We start from the raw sequence: 19,017 nt of genomic DNA on the forward strand, positions 1-19,017 counted from the left end.
TGTCAATCATTATTTTGACAGCATCAAATAACTAATTAAAAATAAACTTGTCAGAAAAATGAACACTTGGACGTAAATCAGCATGATAAGAACTAGCTATAATGACAGAAACCATGTTTGAGAAAAATTATCGGGCGTGTATTTTGATTGTATAGTTCGACCCATGTCCCACCTGTTAACATGGAGGAGGCGGGCTTTAGGACCTATACTGCAGCCAGTCAGCAGGGGGCGCCCGAAATGTTTTGGCTTCACTTTAGGGAGCTGTCATGTCGTCCATCTTTTTATACAGTCTATGGTGTAAACATATACGATCTGCTGTAATGTTAATTAACAGTATTCAGAACACCTGGCTGAGGCGGAGTGATACACAGAGTGAAAAGTCCCAGTGATGTTGTTCTCTATATCAGCACTCATGGAATGTCTCTTATCCAATCAGATTACTTGGTCGGAACTAACTGTTACATACTGTATACTTTTTATATCATACCAAGAATGAGCTAATATTGCATTTAAGCACATTTTGATGTCCTTTACATTAAGTAGGATTTGGGGATTGTTATTTTGGTGCTTGTACTCACGTTAAAGATAAGAGTAGTTCTTTCAACACTGCTACCGGAAAATCAAGCGGTCAAGCTACAACGGACTCTTACAATCTTTTGAGAAAATCGTCAGGGCGAGGACAGATGCATTTGACTTGAAAAATCACCCCAAACACTTTTATGATATTTATTCAAGAGTTTTGGGGCTTTTTTTTCTCTATATAATAAGAAAATCAGTTTGGAGACCTCTCTTCAACAGGAGTACTAGCGAGCTTTATCCCTGCTGAAGTGTCCTTGAACACGACACCACATCCCCACCTGCTCTGCAGCTGATCCTGAGCTCTTCTTGTGAAGGCAGAAAGTGAAAAAGGAAATTTCCCTACAGAGAGCCATAAAGGCTCACATTACATTACAAGGAGGGATAACTGATGACGGAGAAACACGGAGGAATAATGTGTTCATCATCCATCCACGTTTCAGCGCGGTGCTGAAAATACTCGCGTCATTACGGCTGAGAACAAAGTGGGACATTTGCAGAGAAAAGGAGGCATGGATAGATGGACAAGGAGGAGGGGGGGATTATCTCACATTTATTATGGCCGAGCTTATTAAAAAGGGGAGGTCATTATTTTTATCTGGAGAGACGAGATAGAGACAGACCTATTCTTAGCTTTTAGCCTTATGGCTCGAAGTGATAGATGTACAGTTTTATATGAGCCCGGCTCTGCTTTATCAAACACAAACAGAAAAGTCCTTCTCATATTATCATCAGTTTGTCAGATTAATATTCTTTTCTGGCAGTTATGAGGTTGAAAAAAGAGTTTCAGACCTCTCATTCTGAGGTTATCATATTTAGTACCCCAGGCGACAGAGGGAAATGCTGACACCACAGAATATAAACTAAGTAAGTAAATAAATTTCCCCAAGGGCGACTTTCTCCTAGATATTTTTTATTTGCTTTTTGAGGTTCAGAGTAAGTCACCTGGGTTATTGTTCCCCGGAGTGGGATGAATAATGTCAGCAATATTCAGCTTCCATATCTGGGAACATCATAACAAGAGAGCAGACAGTGTTTAGGGGACGGGGGGACAGTAATCATCCAGCAATTCTGCTGATTGTGGAAGATAATGTGATACTTTGAAACTAAACTTCTGTGAAATTAAAACTTAAAATTAGGATGTAAAATGAACCAGAAAGGTCCAACTTGTCCGACTTGGTGATCAGCTCTGTGAGGCTTTTCAGACAACCACTCACAATTCATGACTCAAACCTGCTCTTAAGGACAATGCTAACAAGCTGATGCTAAGTGTTCTGTACCAAGATAGCCATCGTTTAGCATCTTAGCTTGGCAGTCGCAGGTTCGACTCCTGGTCTGCCAATCTTTTGGTGCATGTCATCCGCCACTCTCGACTCCCCATGTTTCCTGCCTCTCTTCAGCTGTCCTGTCAATAAAGGCAAAAATCCCCCAAAAATAATTTTAAAAAGCACACCTGATGATGATGGTAATGTCATCAGTTTTGCAGATATTTAGTAAATTAAAGAGCTGATGACTGATGACTTGATTATGATATTACAAAAATTCTTCAAGGACATCAAAATCAGTCAAATCTTATTTTTTTAACATTATCAAACTGGAAGACTAACGATAAAGTCATTCATTTGTTTTTGGAGTATTTTAGCTTCTTTAGTTTAGCATTTTGGCGTCCGCAAGCTTGGTTACTTGGAGCCAGCAGTGACCATATTTGGGCAATATACGCATTGCTATGCCTCTCCTGATTGACATGTCACTGTGGTAGCGACTCCAAAGGGGGTCATAATTAAAGTCCATCCATCCATTATCTATACCGCTTATCCTGTTCAGGGTTGTGGGGGGGGCTGGAGCCAATCCCAGCTGTCATTAGGTGAGAGGCGGGTAACACCCCGGACCGATCGCTAGTCAATCACAGGGCTGCTCGTTAGGTTAATTAGAGTCACCAATTAACCTAACGAGCATGTCTTTGGACTGTGGGAGGAAGCCGGAGTAGAAAGCCCCCTACATCTGAACTGGGATGTTAATCAGGACACTTATAGCTGTGAGGTGACAGTGCTAACCACTGCACTATCGTGCAGCCTAATTGAAAAAGTCTTGGTCAACTATATCAAGTGAAAAAAAGGGTAATTTTCTCATCGGCTTCTATAAAAACCTAAATTTTTTTGTAACAAGTTGATTCACCGTCTGCAGACCATCACAAAAAATGTAGGTCTAAGGCACTTTCTCATTGGTTTCACTTTCTGACCCCGATGCTACGTGCACTTATTTTATGTCTTTTAGCTTGATTGCCACGTTAGAGGAAAGTTGTGGGGTAAACTAAAGCCATTGAGATGTATCACCAGGGCACCATGAATGTCTGTACCAAGTATAATTCCAACCTATCAAGTAGAAGTTGAGATATATCAAAAATGTGGAATCATGATGGCGCTTGAAGCCAAGTCAGAGAATCATCAAATTCAGTAGGATTTATCCTCTGGGGATCATGAATATCTGCAGAATATTTCGTAGCAATCCATCCAACAATTCTTAAGATTATGTCAGTCGGATTCAGAGAAGTGCCCAGAGCGAACCCCCCTAGCATGGCTAACAAACAGAAGATTGGAGTGCCACTAAAAAAACTGCAGCCCTGTGCGGTTGGAGCTGCTTAGTCATAGGTGTGTGACTGTGTTCCTGCAAGGTGAAAAACCTGTTTTATGAGAGTGATTGCCGTTGGGTTGTGCCGGCCTAGCTCACCCTCATCTTCTCCAGCAGTGCACATTCCTCTCCTGCACATGTGCCAAATTTAGCAGGCTCCTCTCTCGGCAGCTGAAATTACACACACAAAGATCGTGACTCTCGTTCCCTGTCTCTCTCTTTCTAATAACGATTTGGATGCTCAAATTGTAGCTCGCAAGTGTGAGGCTAAAACCATTACTTTTTATATTTTTCTCGCACAAAAATCAAGAACCGAGTCTTTCTGATCCGCTTTGACATTGTACTTAATATTCAGCTTTGAGGGACTATTATTTCCTGCTGCATTTCCACATTAGTCGGTAATAACCTCGCCTGTGTGGGAGAGTGATGGGTATTTTATTTTTACATGAGCTCCAGCCACATTACCATCGTCTGCATCGTGTATCAGATGTCCTCGTTGTGGAAAGAAGGGCTGAAAGACAGAGCAGCGAGGAGACGGACTGAAGGAACAAATCCACTTAGTCGGAAGCAGACATCGGAGAGTTTGAGGGGGTCTGGGATCTCAGGGTGAGGGGCTCATGTATCTATCAGGATGGAGGGGAAGTGGCAAGAGGGGAGTTTATGTCTGACTAAGGTGAACCTGAGACTCTCCAAAGGGGTCTGCACAGGGGAATTTGAAATGAAGGTTGAAAGTGTTGAAAGAGAGGTCATTGTAAGAAGCAGAATGAGAGAAAACTACAACAGCAGTGCAAACTATGAACGCTGTTAAAAGCTGAAGCTTAAATTAGGATAGCTTGATTCAAGTTAGGAGCTTTTTTGCATTAATTTTCTTTTTATGGTTTTATGTCTCGATGAAAGCCAAAAGCAATGAGTCGATTGGTGGGTTATTCCATACGACAAGTATTAGAGCCATGTAAAAAATAAGTTTTCGAGAATAAAGTCGTCATTTTTTGGCGATGGTTAGCCTAAATGTTATTTTGAAGGGGATTATCAGCAGAGCAAACAGCTGCCTGCACTAAAATGTCATTTTCAAATACAATCACTTTTTTAGAGCCCTGATACTTCAGATAATGTGGTGCTGATGTGCCAAAAGACTAAGTATTTCGTATCTGTGAAACCTATACTTGACTATAAGTATAGTCATATAAAGATGTCTAATGAGCTTGCGCATTACTATGTAGGAGATCTCGCATGTTCTCGCGAGGTATGCTTCCATGCTACTGGGTGTGTTCAATAAACAAAGCTCCGACTAAAGTTGTGTTCAGCCTCCTGTGAAATCATTTAAAAGTATAACGTCACAAGATGCTCGCTGTGAAGTTATACTTCACACATTCCTCATATTAGCGCAGGCGTCTGGCTGCTCTTCTGATATTCCCCTCCATAATAACAGATACGCCAACAATAGCCTAAAATTACGACTTAATTCTCATAAAATTACCACTTTCTCGTAATATAACGACTTTATTCTTGTAATAGAACACATTTTTGTTGTAATATTACATTTTTCTCATAATATAAAAAACTAATTCTTGTAATATTATGACTTTTTCACGTAATATTCCAACTTTTTTTCTTGTTATATTATGACTTTTTTCTCATATTACAACTTTTTTCCGCATAATACAACTTTTTTCGTAACATTCCGACTTTTTTCTTATGATATAACGACCTTATTCTCGTAATATTACGACTTTTTTCCCGTTATGTAACAACTTTATTCTTGTAATATAACGGCTTTATTGTCGTTATATTACGACTTTCTACTCTTCTGACCATTTTTCTCATTATTACGACTTTATTCACGTAATCTTTAATTTTTTAAAGTGTGGTCCTAATACTAATAATACTAATACTCATAATTCCACCACTTTAGTCCAGACTAAAATTTCTAACCTACTATTAAATAGCCATATAATGTTGAACAGAGGACAGGGTCCTCAGAGGATGAATTCAGACAATAGTGGTCTATGTTAGCCTTGGTAATCGCCTGACTTCATCTGTCAAAATGATCAGATCAGATCTTCAATTTGTTTCTTTACAATGAGCATTACAGCTTCCCTGAGCTGCTAGTGTAACAAGTTTAAATCTTGTTAGACCACTAATAGATGTCAGTGCAAATCCAAATTGCTGGATTAGTTTGTGATTTGATGTTAATAATTTTATCTTTTTTCCTGTCATTATTTCAGGCTAAGTGAGTTGTTTTTAATTTCATTTTTTAGGGTACACAATAATTCCATACACCATTTGTCGTCATAAGTGAGGAACATTCACACTATTCACTATAATGGTGTGTGTCATTAGAGGTTTGTTTGCACATGGAGGCAGCAGCTGATTATTCTAAGGATTTTACAGTGGCAACAAATGGTTTTAATAAGTCGTAACATATGTGTCCCAGGTGTGTACTCCACAGTCAGTGTGTTTGTCTTTTCTTACCATTGTAGCCACACCTTCACAATGGAGGTCAGAGTTCATTGTTATGGTTACGGCTGTGTGTATAATTCATGTAGCTGTAATGTTGATGACCAGCGGCTTACAGGAGACACGTTGAGTCAGGCAAACTCAGCTGTTTGTAACTCTGTCGGTCTGTGTTACAGATATTGACGCAGGCCTTGTTACAGAATACACACGCGACAGCTTTTTGTTTGCGGTCTGGACCATTTTGATTGCATTATGTATAGCAGGACATCTGATAAGCCCGAGATCACGGCGCCTGGAAATGGCCTCAAATGGCATTGGACAGTCAAACGAGGAAACCATGTGATGTGATACTGCAGCAGACTTATTCATGCTGGCTGTGTTTCTCTCTCTCTCTCGTTCCTCTTTTCCCTCCCTGCATCACAATATTTATTTTGTCAGTGATTTCCCTTTTGAATGGGAGCTCACATTTTCTCCCTGAGCTCCTCGGTTGATATAGTGGCACACATGGCTTAGCTTCCAAAACAGAGCAAATGGAAAAAACTAACAAACAAAAGAACGAAGGAGTGTGCGGCTTGTGTCATTCAAGGTCCAGTGATGTCACAGTTTGGTGTGGAGACAAATGCTTCCTTATCTCTGGTTTTAATATGACACTATGCTATCGTTAGCTCTACATTAGTTTTAGGCAGCATTAGCCTCCATGTCTTTAAATGAGCTGTGCCACTTTATGTCTATGTAAGCAATGTTAGCCCAGACTCTACATTTGCAGATTTTAAGCTGCATCAGTGACTCTGCCACTGTAAGAAGACATTATCATGTCATGTTAACATCATGGTGATATACAGTAGCTCGTTAGAGGTCAAAGAGACGTGCTGAAGAGGGATTTGACTGGGGAGTAGAATTACTGCATCAAGTTAATATGAATTTAAAAATGTATTATCTGCTGAGGGGCTTCAGACTGAACATGAGCATGATCCACTCAGTCAGGTCTCTCATTTACACCAAGGGAAAGTTTTTGTGACAGATAATAAAACTTGGAGACACTTTTACGTCACTTTTTGGTTAAAGTAATAATCTCTAAGATTTCCATGTAAATAAATGTCTGTTAAGTCACTATCTATCATCGAATGAGGTAACACAATGGTGATTGAGCCTATGGCCCACTGATGAAAGCCTTTGCATTTGCAGTATATAGTATTATTATGGACTGGGTGTCTGTGGTGACATGGGTGGAAAAAATAACAAGCGGCGCAGTTAGTGATGCGTTTTCCATCACCCAGCAGTGGTTGGTCTGCCAGAGAGGGTAGGCGGAGCTAAGCGGCTGCTTTTCCGGTCTCTGCAAGTGTTGCGAGTAAACAGTAATCTACTATGGCTGAACAAACAAAGAAAAGATCGATGACTACAGATACAACTTCAAACATAAGTGAAAATCCAAAGAAAAAGAAACAAATTCGACGCTCAGATGAAGGCAAACAGTGTAAAAAGGAAAGCGACCGTCAGCGAGGAAAATCAAGATCCAACTGTGACACGTCACACATGCAACACTGTCAGGATATCTGGGAAGCAATTACCGTTTATCACCATAGGTGCCGCCAAAGAGAACGAAACTGAGATCTTCGAGATTAGAACTTTAAATACACCAAACTCAGCATGTCTCTAGTCTTTAGATCAGGGGTGGGCAACCCTGCTCCTGGAGGGCCACCTTCCTGCATGTTTTAGGTTTCTCCACACTCTAACACACCTGATTTGAATGATCTGCTCGTTATCAACCAACTGAAGCGTCTCAGGGGATTGATAACGAGCGAAACATTAGAATCAGGTGTGTTAGAGTGTGGAGAAACCTAAAACATGCAGGAAGGTGGCCCTCCAGGAGCAGGGTTGCCCACCCCTGCTTTAGATGATGTACGAAAATGAACAATAATGCAAAAAAAAAATTAAATCTCCTGTGAAGAGTTTTTTCGTTATTGATTTTGGTTATGAAACAGACTGAAATTAATTCTGATGACTCTATATGACCTACAAAAGCAGACCAGACCATCAGCGACAAGATTGATTATTTCTAGATAGTTATTTTTAATGCCTGCAGGCAAATTGAGCGATGATTTTTTTGTTAAATATCACCACGTAAGCATGAACAGGACAAAATCAGCAAACAGATAAGCGGTAAGTCTTTGTCCACAGGGGGCGCCAAAATCCACACAAACAGACAGACAACAGTTCCTCACAGGAGCTTTAAGTTTAAAGACCATGTTTTTTTTAATTTGCAGCCCTGCTTCTCTGTTTGCTTGTCAATTTTCTACATTGTTTTGTGTTTATAAGAGGGCAGTGTTGATACCTTTTGGCCGATCTCAGTTAAACTTTCAATGACTAGCTGATAAAAAAAAAGGAAAATACCAATCATTTTAGGGTTTTAGGCTCCCAAATGTGTCAGACATGATGGTTAATTGAATATTTTAGGGGGTTAAACTGTTGGTCTGACAAAAAAGATCAGATAGATATTGTGATGTGTGTGTTTTACTGTTTTGTGAGGTTTTTAAAGACAATTAACTGAGAAAAAAGATAAACAGATTATAAAGACAGTCATTCACAGCCCGTGATCCTCTTTCCTTTGAAGGTCTTGGTTTCCACAAAGACTTAATGACATGGCATGTCCCTCTGAAATATTCTCTGTGATATTTCCTTATTATTTTGGCTAAAAGCTCTGAGGAGTCCTCAGCTAATTTCACCTGAGGCAGTTTCATCACAGCAATAATCAGCAGGAACATGCCTCGCAGGGCATTTTGAGTCACCGTCACGCAACTCCTCCGCTGATTTCACCAGCTGCCTCTCTGAATTTTTTGTCTTGACCTTGACTTTCTGGAAGCACACGTCCTCGTCTGTGGGACTGGCTGCCCTCCAGATAGCGGTGATGTGTATCTGTCAGGTGCCTCAGGAGTTCCAGCTGTAGTCGAGATGTTATTGTCTTTGCTCAGCAGGGGCTTTCCCGCTCGTCTCTGGAAAACCAAAGAATCTAGAGCAGAGCTGCCTGCGCTCTGACTACTTATTTCTTAAGTTGTTTATGTGTTTCCTCATCACTTAGAAGGCTTCTGATTGATAACAAATTAAGAGGGAAACATCTTTATATATAATGGCTCATAAAAACTTTTAAGTTGAAGGTATAAAGGTCTCAGCAGACATGGGCTGGGCACCTTAGGTTCAAGAGTCAGAGCTTCATCTTGCTTTCCAGCCTTCCAAGCATGAAATTAAATTTGTCAGTGGATAACTGCTGCCACCTAAAGGTCAGAGGACGACCTGTATGTGTATGTGTGTGTAATAGCTCAGGCTATTTGCAGCTTTTATAGACAGACTGATTAACTTGCAACAGTGTAAATCATCTCTTAATCACAGCCATAAAGAACGCACACATTGAGTTCAGTCCCATATAGAGGGCTGCAGGCAACCTGGAAATACCTGACGGATAAGTTGACTCACACTGCGAGACTGCAACTGAAGCATGAAATTGAAATTATTGATGGATACATTCTGACACCAAGAGGTCAGAGAGCCACAGTCACCTGTGAGTAAACCTGCGGCTGCTTGGCAGCTCTGCAGACCTGCTTCTAAAGTACATACAGTGTAAAGCATCAACACCAGTGCACACAGGAAAAACAGTGAATTTGATTTTAATTAGTGCTAAAAATGTGTATTATGTTGTAAAGATGAGTCTACCCTTGTAGACAGCCCTCCATAGCCTGCAGCTCCTGTAACTCCTGACAGTGAGGGCCACAGTGAAGGCAGAGGAGCCGCCTGACCTTGGGGATGACGGAGAGCGCCGGCCCTCGGGCTCCACTGAGAGGACAAGAGGAGAAACACACAGAGCTGTTATTTCTACTGCTAATGTCAAAATACAAAAATAGAAGGACATGCAAATCAAAAACATGCCCTTCAATTGTTTTTTTTCTGTCTGTGCGACCTCAGCTCACCCGTTGAAGTGCAGCTGAGCTAATTTGAAGAGTTGTCGACCCAGTTCAATGCTGTCCTCTCCGTACTGGGAGCTAATAGCTGCGGCACTCTGCTCCAGATGGGAAGCTGCATTCTTCCAGTCACCTGCAGGATCAGCAGAAAGGAACAAAGCAATAAGAAGACTGAAGAGATAAAGGTCAGAATGATTTATTTTACACCCCGGGGTAGTCTGAAAACTCTGTTATTGTTTTTGTGGTTTCAGCTTCTGATTCTGACTACAACACTGTGACGTACTGTAGCTGATCAACACAACAAAATGCAGCCAGTTATGACTGTTTGTTAGCTAGCTGTTATTACAACTATTTTAATGACGTCTGCTACAACACTGTTTTAAAAAAGGGTCAGGATGGTTATTTCTGACCCTTAAATAAGCCTTCCACTGGCACAGTGTAGCTTGGGGCGCTAACGTTTACTTTTGGTCAGCTGAAGGCAAAAAGAGACGACAACATGTGTTACAGCAAACTCACTGAGAAACCACCATCAGTGTTGTGAAAAGTGACCCATTGTTGTTACACATTGCTGTCAATTAAATTCTCTATTTATGGAGCCATCTCGAGCACCAGTTTGAAGTATGTTAGTTCTCATAAAATTCCCAGAGTTCACTGGGTTTTAAGAACCGCAGCTTTCATGCTACAGCAGCTGTTTTCTCAACTCAACGTTTTTTTGTGATTCACTTTTTATAGCATTTGTCACGGGCTGTGGTTAGCGCCTCACAGCTAGAAGGTTCCTAGTTCAAATCCCAGTTTGGACGTAGGGGGCCTTTCTGTGTGGAGTTTGCATGTTCTCCCCTGTGCATGCGTGGGTTCCCTCCAGGTACTCCGGCTTCCTCCCACAGTCCAAAGACATGCTCGTTAGGTCCACTGGTGACTCTCAAATTGCCCGTAGATGTAAGACTGAATTAAAGGTTGTGTGTCTCTATGAGTCAGCCCTGTGATTGACTGCTGTTCAGTCCAGCGTGTACCCCGCCTCCGCCCAATGACAGCTTGGATTCAGCCCCCCCACGACCCTGAACAGGATAAGCGGTATAGATCATGGATGGATGTTTGTCACGTTAAGATGCTAGCGGAGCCGTGGAGACAAACAGCCCCATCAAACAAACTATTTACACATCGCCACTGCCTTATTAAGAAAAATAGGCACATAAAATAAAAGACCAAAAATAAATAAATAACATTAAAAAGTTAGTTAAAAATAAAATTAATATTTTCAAACAGAATATGCGATGTGTGTAGATTTGACATTCTTTCAATAACAACTGGTTATAACTGTACAAGACAAAGTGGGTCTGAAGTCCAAAGCCTCTACAGTGGATGCCCACCCCAGCTAAAGATCTCTCTATGAGAGCAATATCTCTGAAGTAGTGATCGAGGTTCAACAGAGAACCAGGAGTGTTTTATAGTCTTCTTGCCCGCAGCTGAACTCTGAGTGCTGAGTCAGCGTTGAATGAAAATAAGGAAGGTTCTTTAGGAGCTGGGACTTTTAGGATATTTTCTCGACACTGAGCCACCTCAGACCAAAGGCACGATACCAAAGTGCATTCCCAGAAAACATGAAAGCACTTAATAATAATAATAAACTCCCTGATTACATTTAGTACAGTTTGGACTGTCTGTGAGCTTCATTATGAAGCGCCTGCTCAATTTCATTTTTTTTAACTGTAATAAAACGAATGTTTCCCTTCGTACATATAATTAAATGTATTTATTTTTTACACACTTTTAGATGCGGTCAGTGAAAATGCAGTCACTGGTGAGGTTAATATGCGGTGATACTGTTTATTCCTCTAATTGTTATTCATATAATATCATATCATGTACAAAAGCTTGTGGGGCACCACAGGAAGAGAATCAATGAACCCCCCAAACTACTGACTGTTGATGTCTAACTGAATAATACATGACTATATTTATCAATATTTTAACATTACATTTATTCAACAAGATGTTTTTTTCAAGATGTTTTTTCCGACTGTGATAAAGAAATCTATGCAGATCGATTATCTTCTGTTAGGTAGAGATGCACTTTGACCTTTAATGTGCATTTCAGACCTTGAGGGAGGTTAACGATAAAACTCAATCATTATTATTCTCACCCATTGTAGCATAAGCTCTGGCTGTAGCGTCTGCCAGCTCCCCCTGCAGTGGGTGCGTCTCTGCAAGGATCAGCCCAGACTGGCTCTGTGTCCTCCTCAGCAGCCTCAGAGCTTCATCTGAGGGAGGGCAGAGCAGAAGATCAACACGGAGGTGTAACGAACCCCCTCCTTAGCAAATGAGAATAACACATTATTACTGTATGTGCACACTGTACCTGGCCTGTCTCTCTCCATGAGGTCCACAGCCGCCTCCAGGTCGGCCCTGATCTCCTGCAGCCTGTGGCTCACTTCAGACGAAGAGATACGATGACCGCAGGACGACTGCGTACATATAAATCCTTTTCTTTTGTCCTGAGTGCTTTTCTGAAAGTCATATGATGTGGAACAGTAGCACGATCAATCTCAACAGAACAACCAGTGGTGTAATAAGCAAACCACATAAACACCTACTTTAAGTGCTCCTTTGCACTTGCCGCACAGGAGTCCAGACTCTTGTGGACCTCCTCCATCACCTGACTGCTGCTGTCTGCCCCCTGTACCTGCCTCCTGCTGCTGCAGAGTGCAGGCCTCACACTGACACAGGAAATAGTACTGTTCCTGCAGGAGGCGCTGCCGTTCTTTGATCACCATCCTACTGCTGTGAGGACCTGAGGGAGGGGTTGACGATCGTAAAACATCATACATTGTAACTCCAAACATAAGAAGCAATGACAGCTCTCTACCTTATGGAGTATATCAGCACCCAAACAATCCTTTTGCACCCACGGGACTACATTTTCTCACCGTAGCAGTGCAGGATCTCTTGCCCAGCAGTGATCACTTTGGCCGCTCTGACAGTCGCAGTGACTCCACATGAGGTGCTTCTGTTCTCAGCTACATTCCCGCTGAAGTCCGCACACAGATCTGTCTCAAGGGGATCAGAACGGGTCCCAGTGCTGAACACCAGGCTGCTGTTGGGACGGCACGAGTGATTCAGGAGACTGAGAGTTGGGAATATTGCCGTAGCAAGGCGGATTTCCCTGCTCGACTGCACCGGAGAGATTTCTGCTCCTGTGAGATGAAAAGGTCACGAAATGACTCAAGAACACTCACAGACGATTATTAGAAAAGCCAAGTGAATCATACCAGACTAAAAGAAGGGACTATTTTCACTGGATCAATGAGTCAATCACCAGGAATTAAACCACAGCAATTTAAAATCACAGCTTTAGATTTCTTAAATGTGAGTTTGTTGTTTTTATTTGTCTTCCATGATAATAAACCGAATAACTTTAAATTTTGACTCTTTGTCGGACACAACCATAGACTGCAGACGACATGACAGCTCCCTATAAGTGAAGCCAATACATGTCGAGCGCCCCCTGCTGACTGGCTGCAGTATAGGTCATAAATCCCGCCTCCTCCATGTTAACAGATGGGACATGAGTCAAACTATAAAATCAAAATACATCAAATAAATTTTTCTCAAACATGGTTTCTGTCATTATAGTTAGTTCTTATCATGCTGATTTACGTCCAAGTGATCATTTTTCTGACACGTTTAGTTTTAATTAGTTATTTGATGCTGTAAAAAGGATGATTGACAGCTCTGTTGACAAATACGGCTCCTGCAGCCGATCTGTTCTGGATTAGCAGAGTAGAGGAGGAACGGTGAGAGGAGACGTAACTAAAACAATCACTACAGTCATTGAAGTTTACATGTGCAAAAAGCTTCTGGGGGTTTTTTGGCTTCAACTTTGTACTAGGAGAGAAGATGGAAATGCTTCGTCCATCTTTACAATTGAATTTGAATTTATTCAATATGGACCCCAGGAACTAGAGACGGCAATCTCTACTTTATTTCTGACCTCATATATAATTAAGTTATTGATAATGAAGATATTGTTAGTTGAGGACTTAAATGATAGTAAATTTAAATTTTATTTTTAACATAAATGCGTGCTTATATAAACATGACAGAGTGGTGTCATCCATCTATTTTCCCACTTACTCACTGAACCTCTGCATCAATGCAACATTCAAGACCAAAAGAGAAAGAACAAAATTTTAATCCACTTTTGTGATAAAACTCTATGTGTTGGAAGGTAATGCCACATGTGAAATCACCTGTATCTTGCAGCATGCAGACTGCCTGGGCGTTACACCTCAGCTGCAGGATGTGCCTCAGAACTGCACTTCCCATCAGCCACATATCTGAGCTCCAATCTGTGACGCCTCCCTCCTCATGTGGTGATGATTGGCTGTTTGCCCCTGAGGGTCTGCTGAGGTGCCAGGATGCAGGTGGAGGACCTGCCTGGCTGAGCTTTAGGCAGAGTGTTGCTGCTGTAACTGCACACAGGAAACGCAGAGCAGGGCTGTGGCGGTTTAGGTGGTGCAGAAGGTGAAACACGCTCAGGTAGGAGTCCCCGTAGTGTGACATAGAAGGATCGGGTTGTTTTGAATGATAGGACTCATCGTTCACATTGCTTTCCTCTGAATTTGTGTGCCTGTCTCTGATTGGTTCCCTGGCCATTTGGATGTTTTTCAACCCCGCCTTTAGCGTAACCCTCAGAGCGAGCTGTGACATCACACCCATCACCCTCAGATCTGCTCCCATTGGACACTCCCAGCGGTGATGCTCCTCCCAGGCTTCCCTCTGACAGGAAGTAGAACAGTATCTGCTGTAACTACATCCCTCACACGGCACAGGACACAACGTCTCAGCCAAACACCTGTGACAGCGCCTGTGCTCCGTTCCGAACGCTCCTCCCTGTTTTTCCCGCCTTCCTGCCGTCCCTTTCACCTCCTCCATCCCTGGTATAAGGACACAGCTGTATGGCCTGTCATGCAGGAGCACCTCCCCAGGTGCTATTCTCTCTGCAGCCACCAGGTGTCGACCTTTCTCTGCGGTGAAGAGAACATCAGCTTTGGGACAAATGCCCAGTGTGAGAGCTCCAGCAGATGCCTTTGTAGCTCTGTCTGGACATGTCTGATTCTTTGCAGCAGGAGTGTCATCATCCTCTTTTGCCTTTTGACCAGCAGAGAGGTGTTTAAGACACTGTGTGCGTCGCTCCTCTAGTTTGTGTAAAAGATGAGAAGGATAGCCGTTTTTTAGAGCTTCGTCGATGTCAGTAAGGGATTCCTGGGAAAAAAAGAAGTGTGAGGTGTTTATTGTGGCACATATTTGTGAATGTTTTACATAAGTGTATTTTATTTTTTCCCTTTAATTTACTCACTTGAATGTACTAAAATATTTTTGTACATTTTAAGGTTTTACCTTTCATAACTGTATTGTATTTTACCTTTAAATGTCTTAACTTTGAGTTTGGAGATTTTAACAGCCTTTTACCAATCTGTTTTCTTTACTTACTTTTGTAATCGAGTATGTGTAAATCCATCCATGCATTTTCCCGCGTTATCTGGGGTAAGGTCTCAGTGGCAGTAGGCTAAGCAAGTGAGCCCAGACGTCCCTCTCCCTAGCAACATTTTCCAACTCCGCCTGGGGGATCCCGAGGCGTTCCCAGGCCAGGTGGGTTATATAATCCCTACAGCGAGCTCTGGGTCTGCCCCGGGGTCTCCTACCAATTGGATGTGCCCGAAAACCTCCACAGGGAGGCGTCCGGGCTACATCCTAATCAGATGCCCGAACCACCTCGACTGGCTCCTTTCAGTGCAAAGGAGCAGCGGCTCTGCTGTGAGCTCCTTCCTTACCCTATCTCTAAGGCTGAGCCAGACACCCTTCAGAGGAAACTCATTTCGGCCAGCTTGTATCCGCAATCTCATTCTTTCGGTCACAACCCAAAGCTCATGACCACAGGTGGAACGTAGATCGACTGGTAAATTGAGAGCTATGCCTTACGGGTCAGCTCCTTCGTCACCACGACGAACGCTGTGCCCACAGTACTGCCGACACTGCACCAACCTGCCTGTCAATCTCACGATCCATTTTACCCTCACTCGTGAATAAGACCCCGAGATACTTGAACTCCTCCTACTTGGGGCAGTACCACTCTTCCCACTTGAGTATGAATAAAGGTTGATTGATTGATTGATTGATTGATTGTTTCATAATTAGATGCAGGAGTGTCATTTTGTTTTATGAAGAAGTAACAACATAAAAGTCTCTGTAGCCACGTTCCCACCGGTCAGAAAACCCACTAACACCCGCTAACACCCGGCTTTATTGCTTAGTGGGAGAGGTTACAATCTGCATTCAGGCTCGGGTCAAATGACTCTGCAGTAGACCCGGGCAATCTGATCGGCATTGATGGGAGCACAAAACCCATGTCCACATGCTAATCTCCGGCGCAATGCTATGCTCCGTCGGTAACTTCTGCGACTCCTTGTCATCTCAGCTACAAATTTCCCCCGTCTCCGTCCAAGCAGCGCTCGAACATCGTTCCAAATCTGTTGGCGCAGATTTTGATGCACAGACTGAAAGAGTAATAGATACAATAAAGACCTAACCACCGTAACAGCTTCACTGTTTACTAACCCTGTCTCTGGTGCTTTTGTGACGTCAGACGGTGACACAGCAAAAAAAGAGACCGAAAGGAGTATACTTCACTGGCAATGGGAAAAGAAACAATCAGCATTTATTAGCAGGTCTTACTGCATCTGAAAAACCTGCATCAACACGCTAAATTTAGTGTGAAAGGGGTTTATGTTTGCTTTGTTAGAGCTGAATAAATCAATAAATGGAACATGGTTGAGTCAATTAGCCAATCAGAGGGCTGATGGGCTTCAGTTAAATGAGTCATTATAGGAAATGAGTCCCTGGTTCCAGAAGTACATCTACAATAATCTCTCAATGATATTTCAGGGGTTTCTGGAGAAAGTTCCTGCAGTGAAAACAGGCTAAATAATAAGGATGAATGTGTCCTCCGGGTGAAGGCTGCTTCCTGACCACGTGGCTGCAGACAGATTGAGGTCGAAGCTAAATGTCTGTCCCCAATCACATATTACCAGGAAGGTACATTGAGGATACACGTGAAGAGGTCATGTTAAAAGATAAAACTGTTTTCCATAAATCCTGAGACATTATAAGTCTCTTGTTTGTCTGGAGTCTTGTACACACAGCATGAGGATGCGAGGGTACCGTTTACATATCATTAAAAAATCATGATAATATTTCCCTGCAGTAATGCTGCTCAAATTGATCACACAATGATGACACAATCTGCTGAACATCTGCAGGCAACAAATCAGCAGCAGAACCGGTATGAACAGGTTTTAACGACGGCTCAAGAAGAACACTACCTCATTATTTAATTGTTGAAGATGGAGCCAGCTCACCTGGTAGTGCCGCAGATGGTAGAGCGCAGCAGAGCGGTTGGCATAGCACAGAGACAGCTGCTCCGAACTTTGGGGAGCAAAGCATATGCCCTGTGATGACAGAGATAGAGAAGTTTGATTTTGATGCATATTAATCAGGACTGGGAGGCATGCCATGTTAAAGGCGTACTTCTTTATAATCCCAAATGCAGTTTTACAGTTCTGTTCTTAAATTATAAACAGTTTAAGGAGATATAATTTTCTGAAGCCTGATCAATATGGGATTTTTAAGAATGATGCTGATAATATTAGAAGGGAGAAATGCACAGATCACCAGAACAGAGAATATAGTTAATTATGAAGCTTGAATGAATATACATCTTTCGTATCTGGATTGTGCACTGATACGACTCTGCAAAGATGATAACACGGCTGTTTTTTTTAAACTAATACCTAAGAAGAAAGAAAACAGGAAATTATGATACATTTTCCACCAATTCTATTGCAAACTAAGTAACTCGGATGTGATGCTCTGCTACATGTGCTTCAGAGATGGCTAAAAGTAAAGTCAACTACATGATGAAACAGTTTTTTAATCACCCCAAGCATCATTTTCTGCATTGTATGTTGTGTTAAAAACGTTTTTATGTTGATGCAGATGAGAAAACATCTACACTGATATCTATATAGGCTATCTGTGATAGGCCCATATTGGTGTGATTATATCAGCAAATGGAACCTATTATTTTCACCAGATTTTTTGGGGATTATGCAACTTTATCAAATGAATGCTGTTACTTTGCATTGCATTAGAATTATTGCAACAATAAATACCCTATACATTCAAAATCAAAAGTCACAAAATTAAAAATAATGTGCTGTCCTGTAAGATTGTTGATGTCTTTTGTTATTTATGTTTTTTATGCTCTGGGTGCAAGACAAATTCCCCCAGGAGCAATAAAGGTTTTCATTCATTCATTCATTCATTCAAAAGCTATACATTTGACTGGATGGTGGATTTTTAACACAATCTCATGTTTGATTGTAGCGGTTGTTGAAGTTTCTATTTATGCTACAATTGCAACATTATTTCCACTTCACCTGTGAGTAGTTCAGAGCTGCAGCAGTGTAGTCTCTGTTCTTGAAGCTGGAGTTGCCTTTCTCCCTGCATTTGGCTGCTTCCTCTGTGTCCTTGTGCACAGGATGTCCTGCAGAGATTGACTGCACGAAGTCCAGATCATCTTGGCTATAAAACAGAAATTCAGACCATTACAGGTTACAAAGAAACTGACAAAAGCATTGATGAGATTGGATGTTTATAGTCCTAGAAAAGTGCAATGGAACTTTTAAACATGTCCAGTTGCATTTTGGATTAAACCTTTGATAACTATGGCCAGGATGACTGAGAACCTTCACAGGCAATGTAACTTACAGTAAGTTAACTTTAGCCAAGTGTCTCTGTAACAGTGAGACATCACATGAGTATTGTGGTCAAGTCAAACACAAATCTATGTCCCCTAACAGTTAGCTTTAAATCCCTTTAAGCAGTAAAGGCCCCTACTTGGATAATACACCGTGTCTCAGATTTAACAGACTGCGGATGGAAAAAACGAAACTCTAGAAGTATGCTAGCTACTCACGTTGTCAGAGTTAAGGTGCATTTAAAAACATCATCTATGTCAAGCAGGGATGTAAAATGTCCCTTTAGCTCAGGATCGAGCCCGGTCCATTTCTGTGCAACATGTTCTTGCCACTGGATGCACGGAAGATCCATCACGAATTAAAACGGAACCACATGGGCAACAGAGGACAGTTTCGGGTTTGTTTTGGGTTCCTTTCACTCCAACTCGCAGCCGTCAGACAACTTTTTACAAGTCAGCGTGATTTAAAGGAGAGTTTCCGCTTATAACCGTCAAAATAAAACCCATCCGTCAAAACCAATTCCTGTCCAAGGAAAGGGATTCGGATTTTAGGCTATTGAATCATCTATATGATCTATATAATTTTAAAAA

General features: G+C 41.8%; 1 protein-coding gene across 1 annotated transcript; it reads right to left on the minus strand.

Moving 5' to 3' along the window:
• Positions 1–9,335: 9,335 nt before the first annotated feature.
• smyd4 (SET and MYND domain containing 4) lies at positions 9,336–18,840 on the minus strand. The gene is made up of 10 exons (XM_069665581.1): positions 18,646–18,840; positions 18,107–18,251; positions 17,027–17,116; positions 13,859–14,873; positions 12,536–12,802; positions 12,203–12,399; positions 11,968–12,115; positions 11,753–11,869; positions 9,621–9,744; positions 9,336–9,486 (listed from the first exon to the last, which is right to left on the minus strand). The coding sequence occupies exons 1-10, from the start codon at positions 18,777–18,779 to the stop codon at positions 9,363–9,365; spliced, it is 2,361 nt and encodes a 786-aa protein (XP_069521682.1). The 5' UTR covers positions 18,780–18,840; the 3' UTR covers positions 9,336–9,362.
• Between the last annotated feature and the right edge of the window lie 177 nt (positions 18,841–19,017).

Source organism: Semicossyphus pulcher, unplaced genomic scaffold (assembly GCF_022749685.1).
Source record: "Semicossyphus pulcher isolate SPU_LCO1_2020_fin unplaced genomic scaffold, fSemPul1.0.p SCAF_10, whole genome shotgun sequence".
In the NCBI taxonomy this organism is placed as follows: Eukaryota; Metazoa; Chordata; class Actinopteri; order Labriformes; family Labridae; genus Semicossyphus; species Semicossyphus pulcher.

What these genes read in the sequence shown, in the direction of transcription:
- smyd4 (XM_069665581.1), bottom strand. Translation starts at nt 18,779, where the DNA reads ATGGATCTTCCGTGCATCCAGTGGCAAGAACATGTTGCACAGAAATGG. An exon ending in CAGCTCTGAACTACTCACAG is followed by an intron (nt 17,117 to 18,106) that starts GTGAAGTGGAAA and finishes CTGTCATCACAG; the next exon opens with GGCATATGCTTTGCTCCCCA. An exon ending in CAGAGCTTATGCTACAATGG is followed by an intron (nt 9,745 to 11,752) that starts GTGAGAATAATA and finishes CTGATCCTGCAG; the next exon opens with GTGACTGGAAGAATGCAGCT.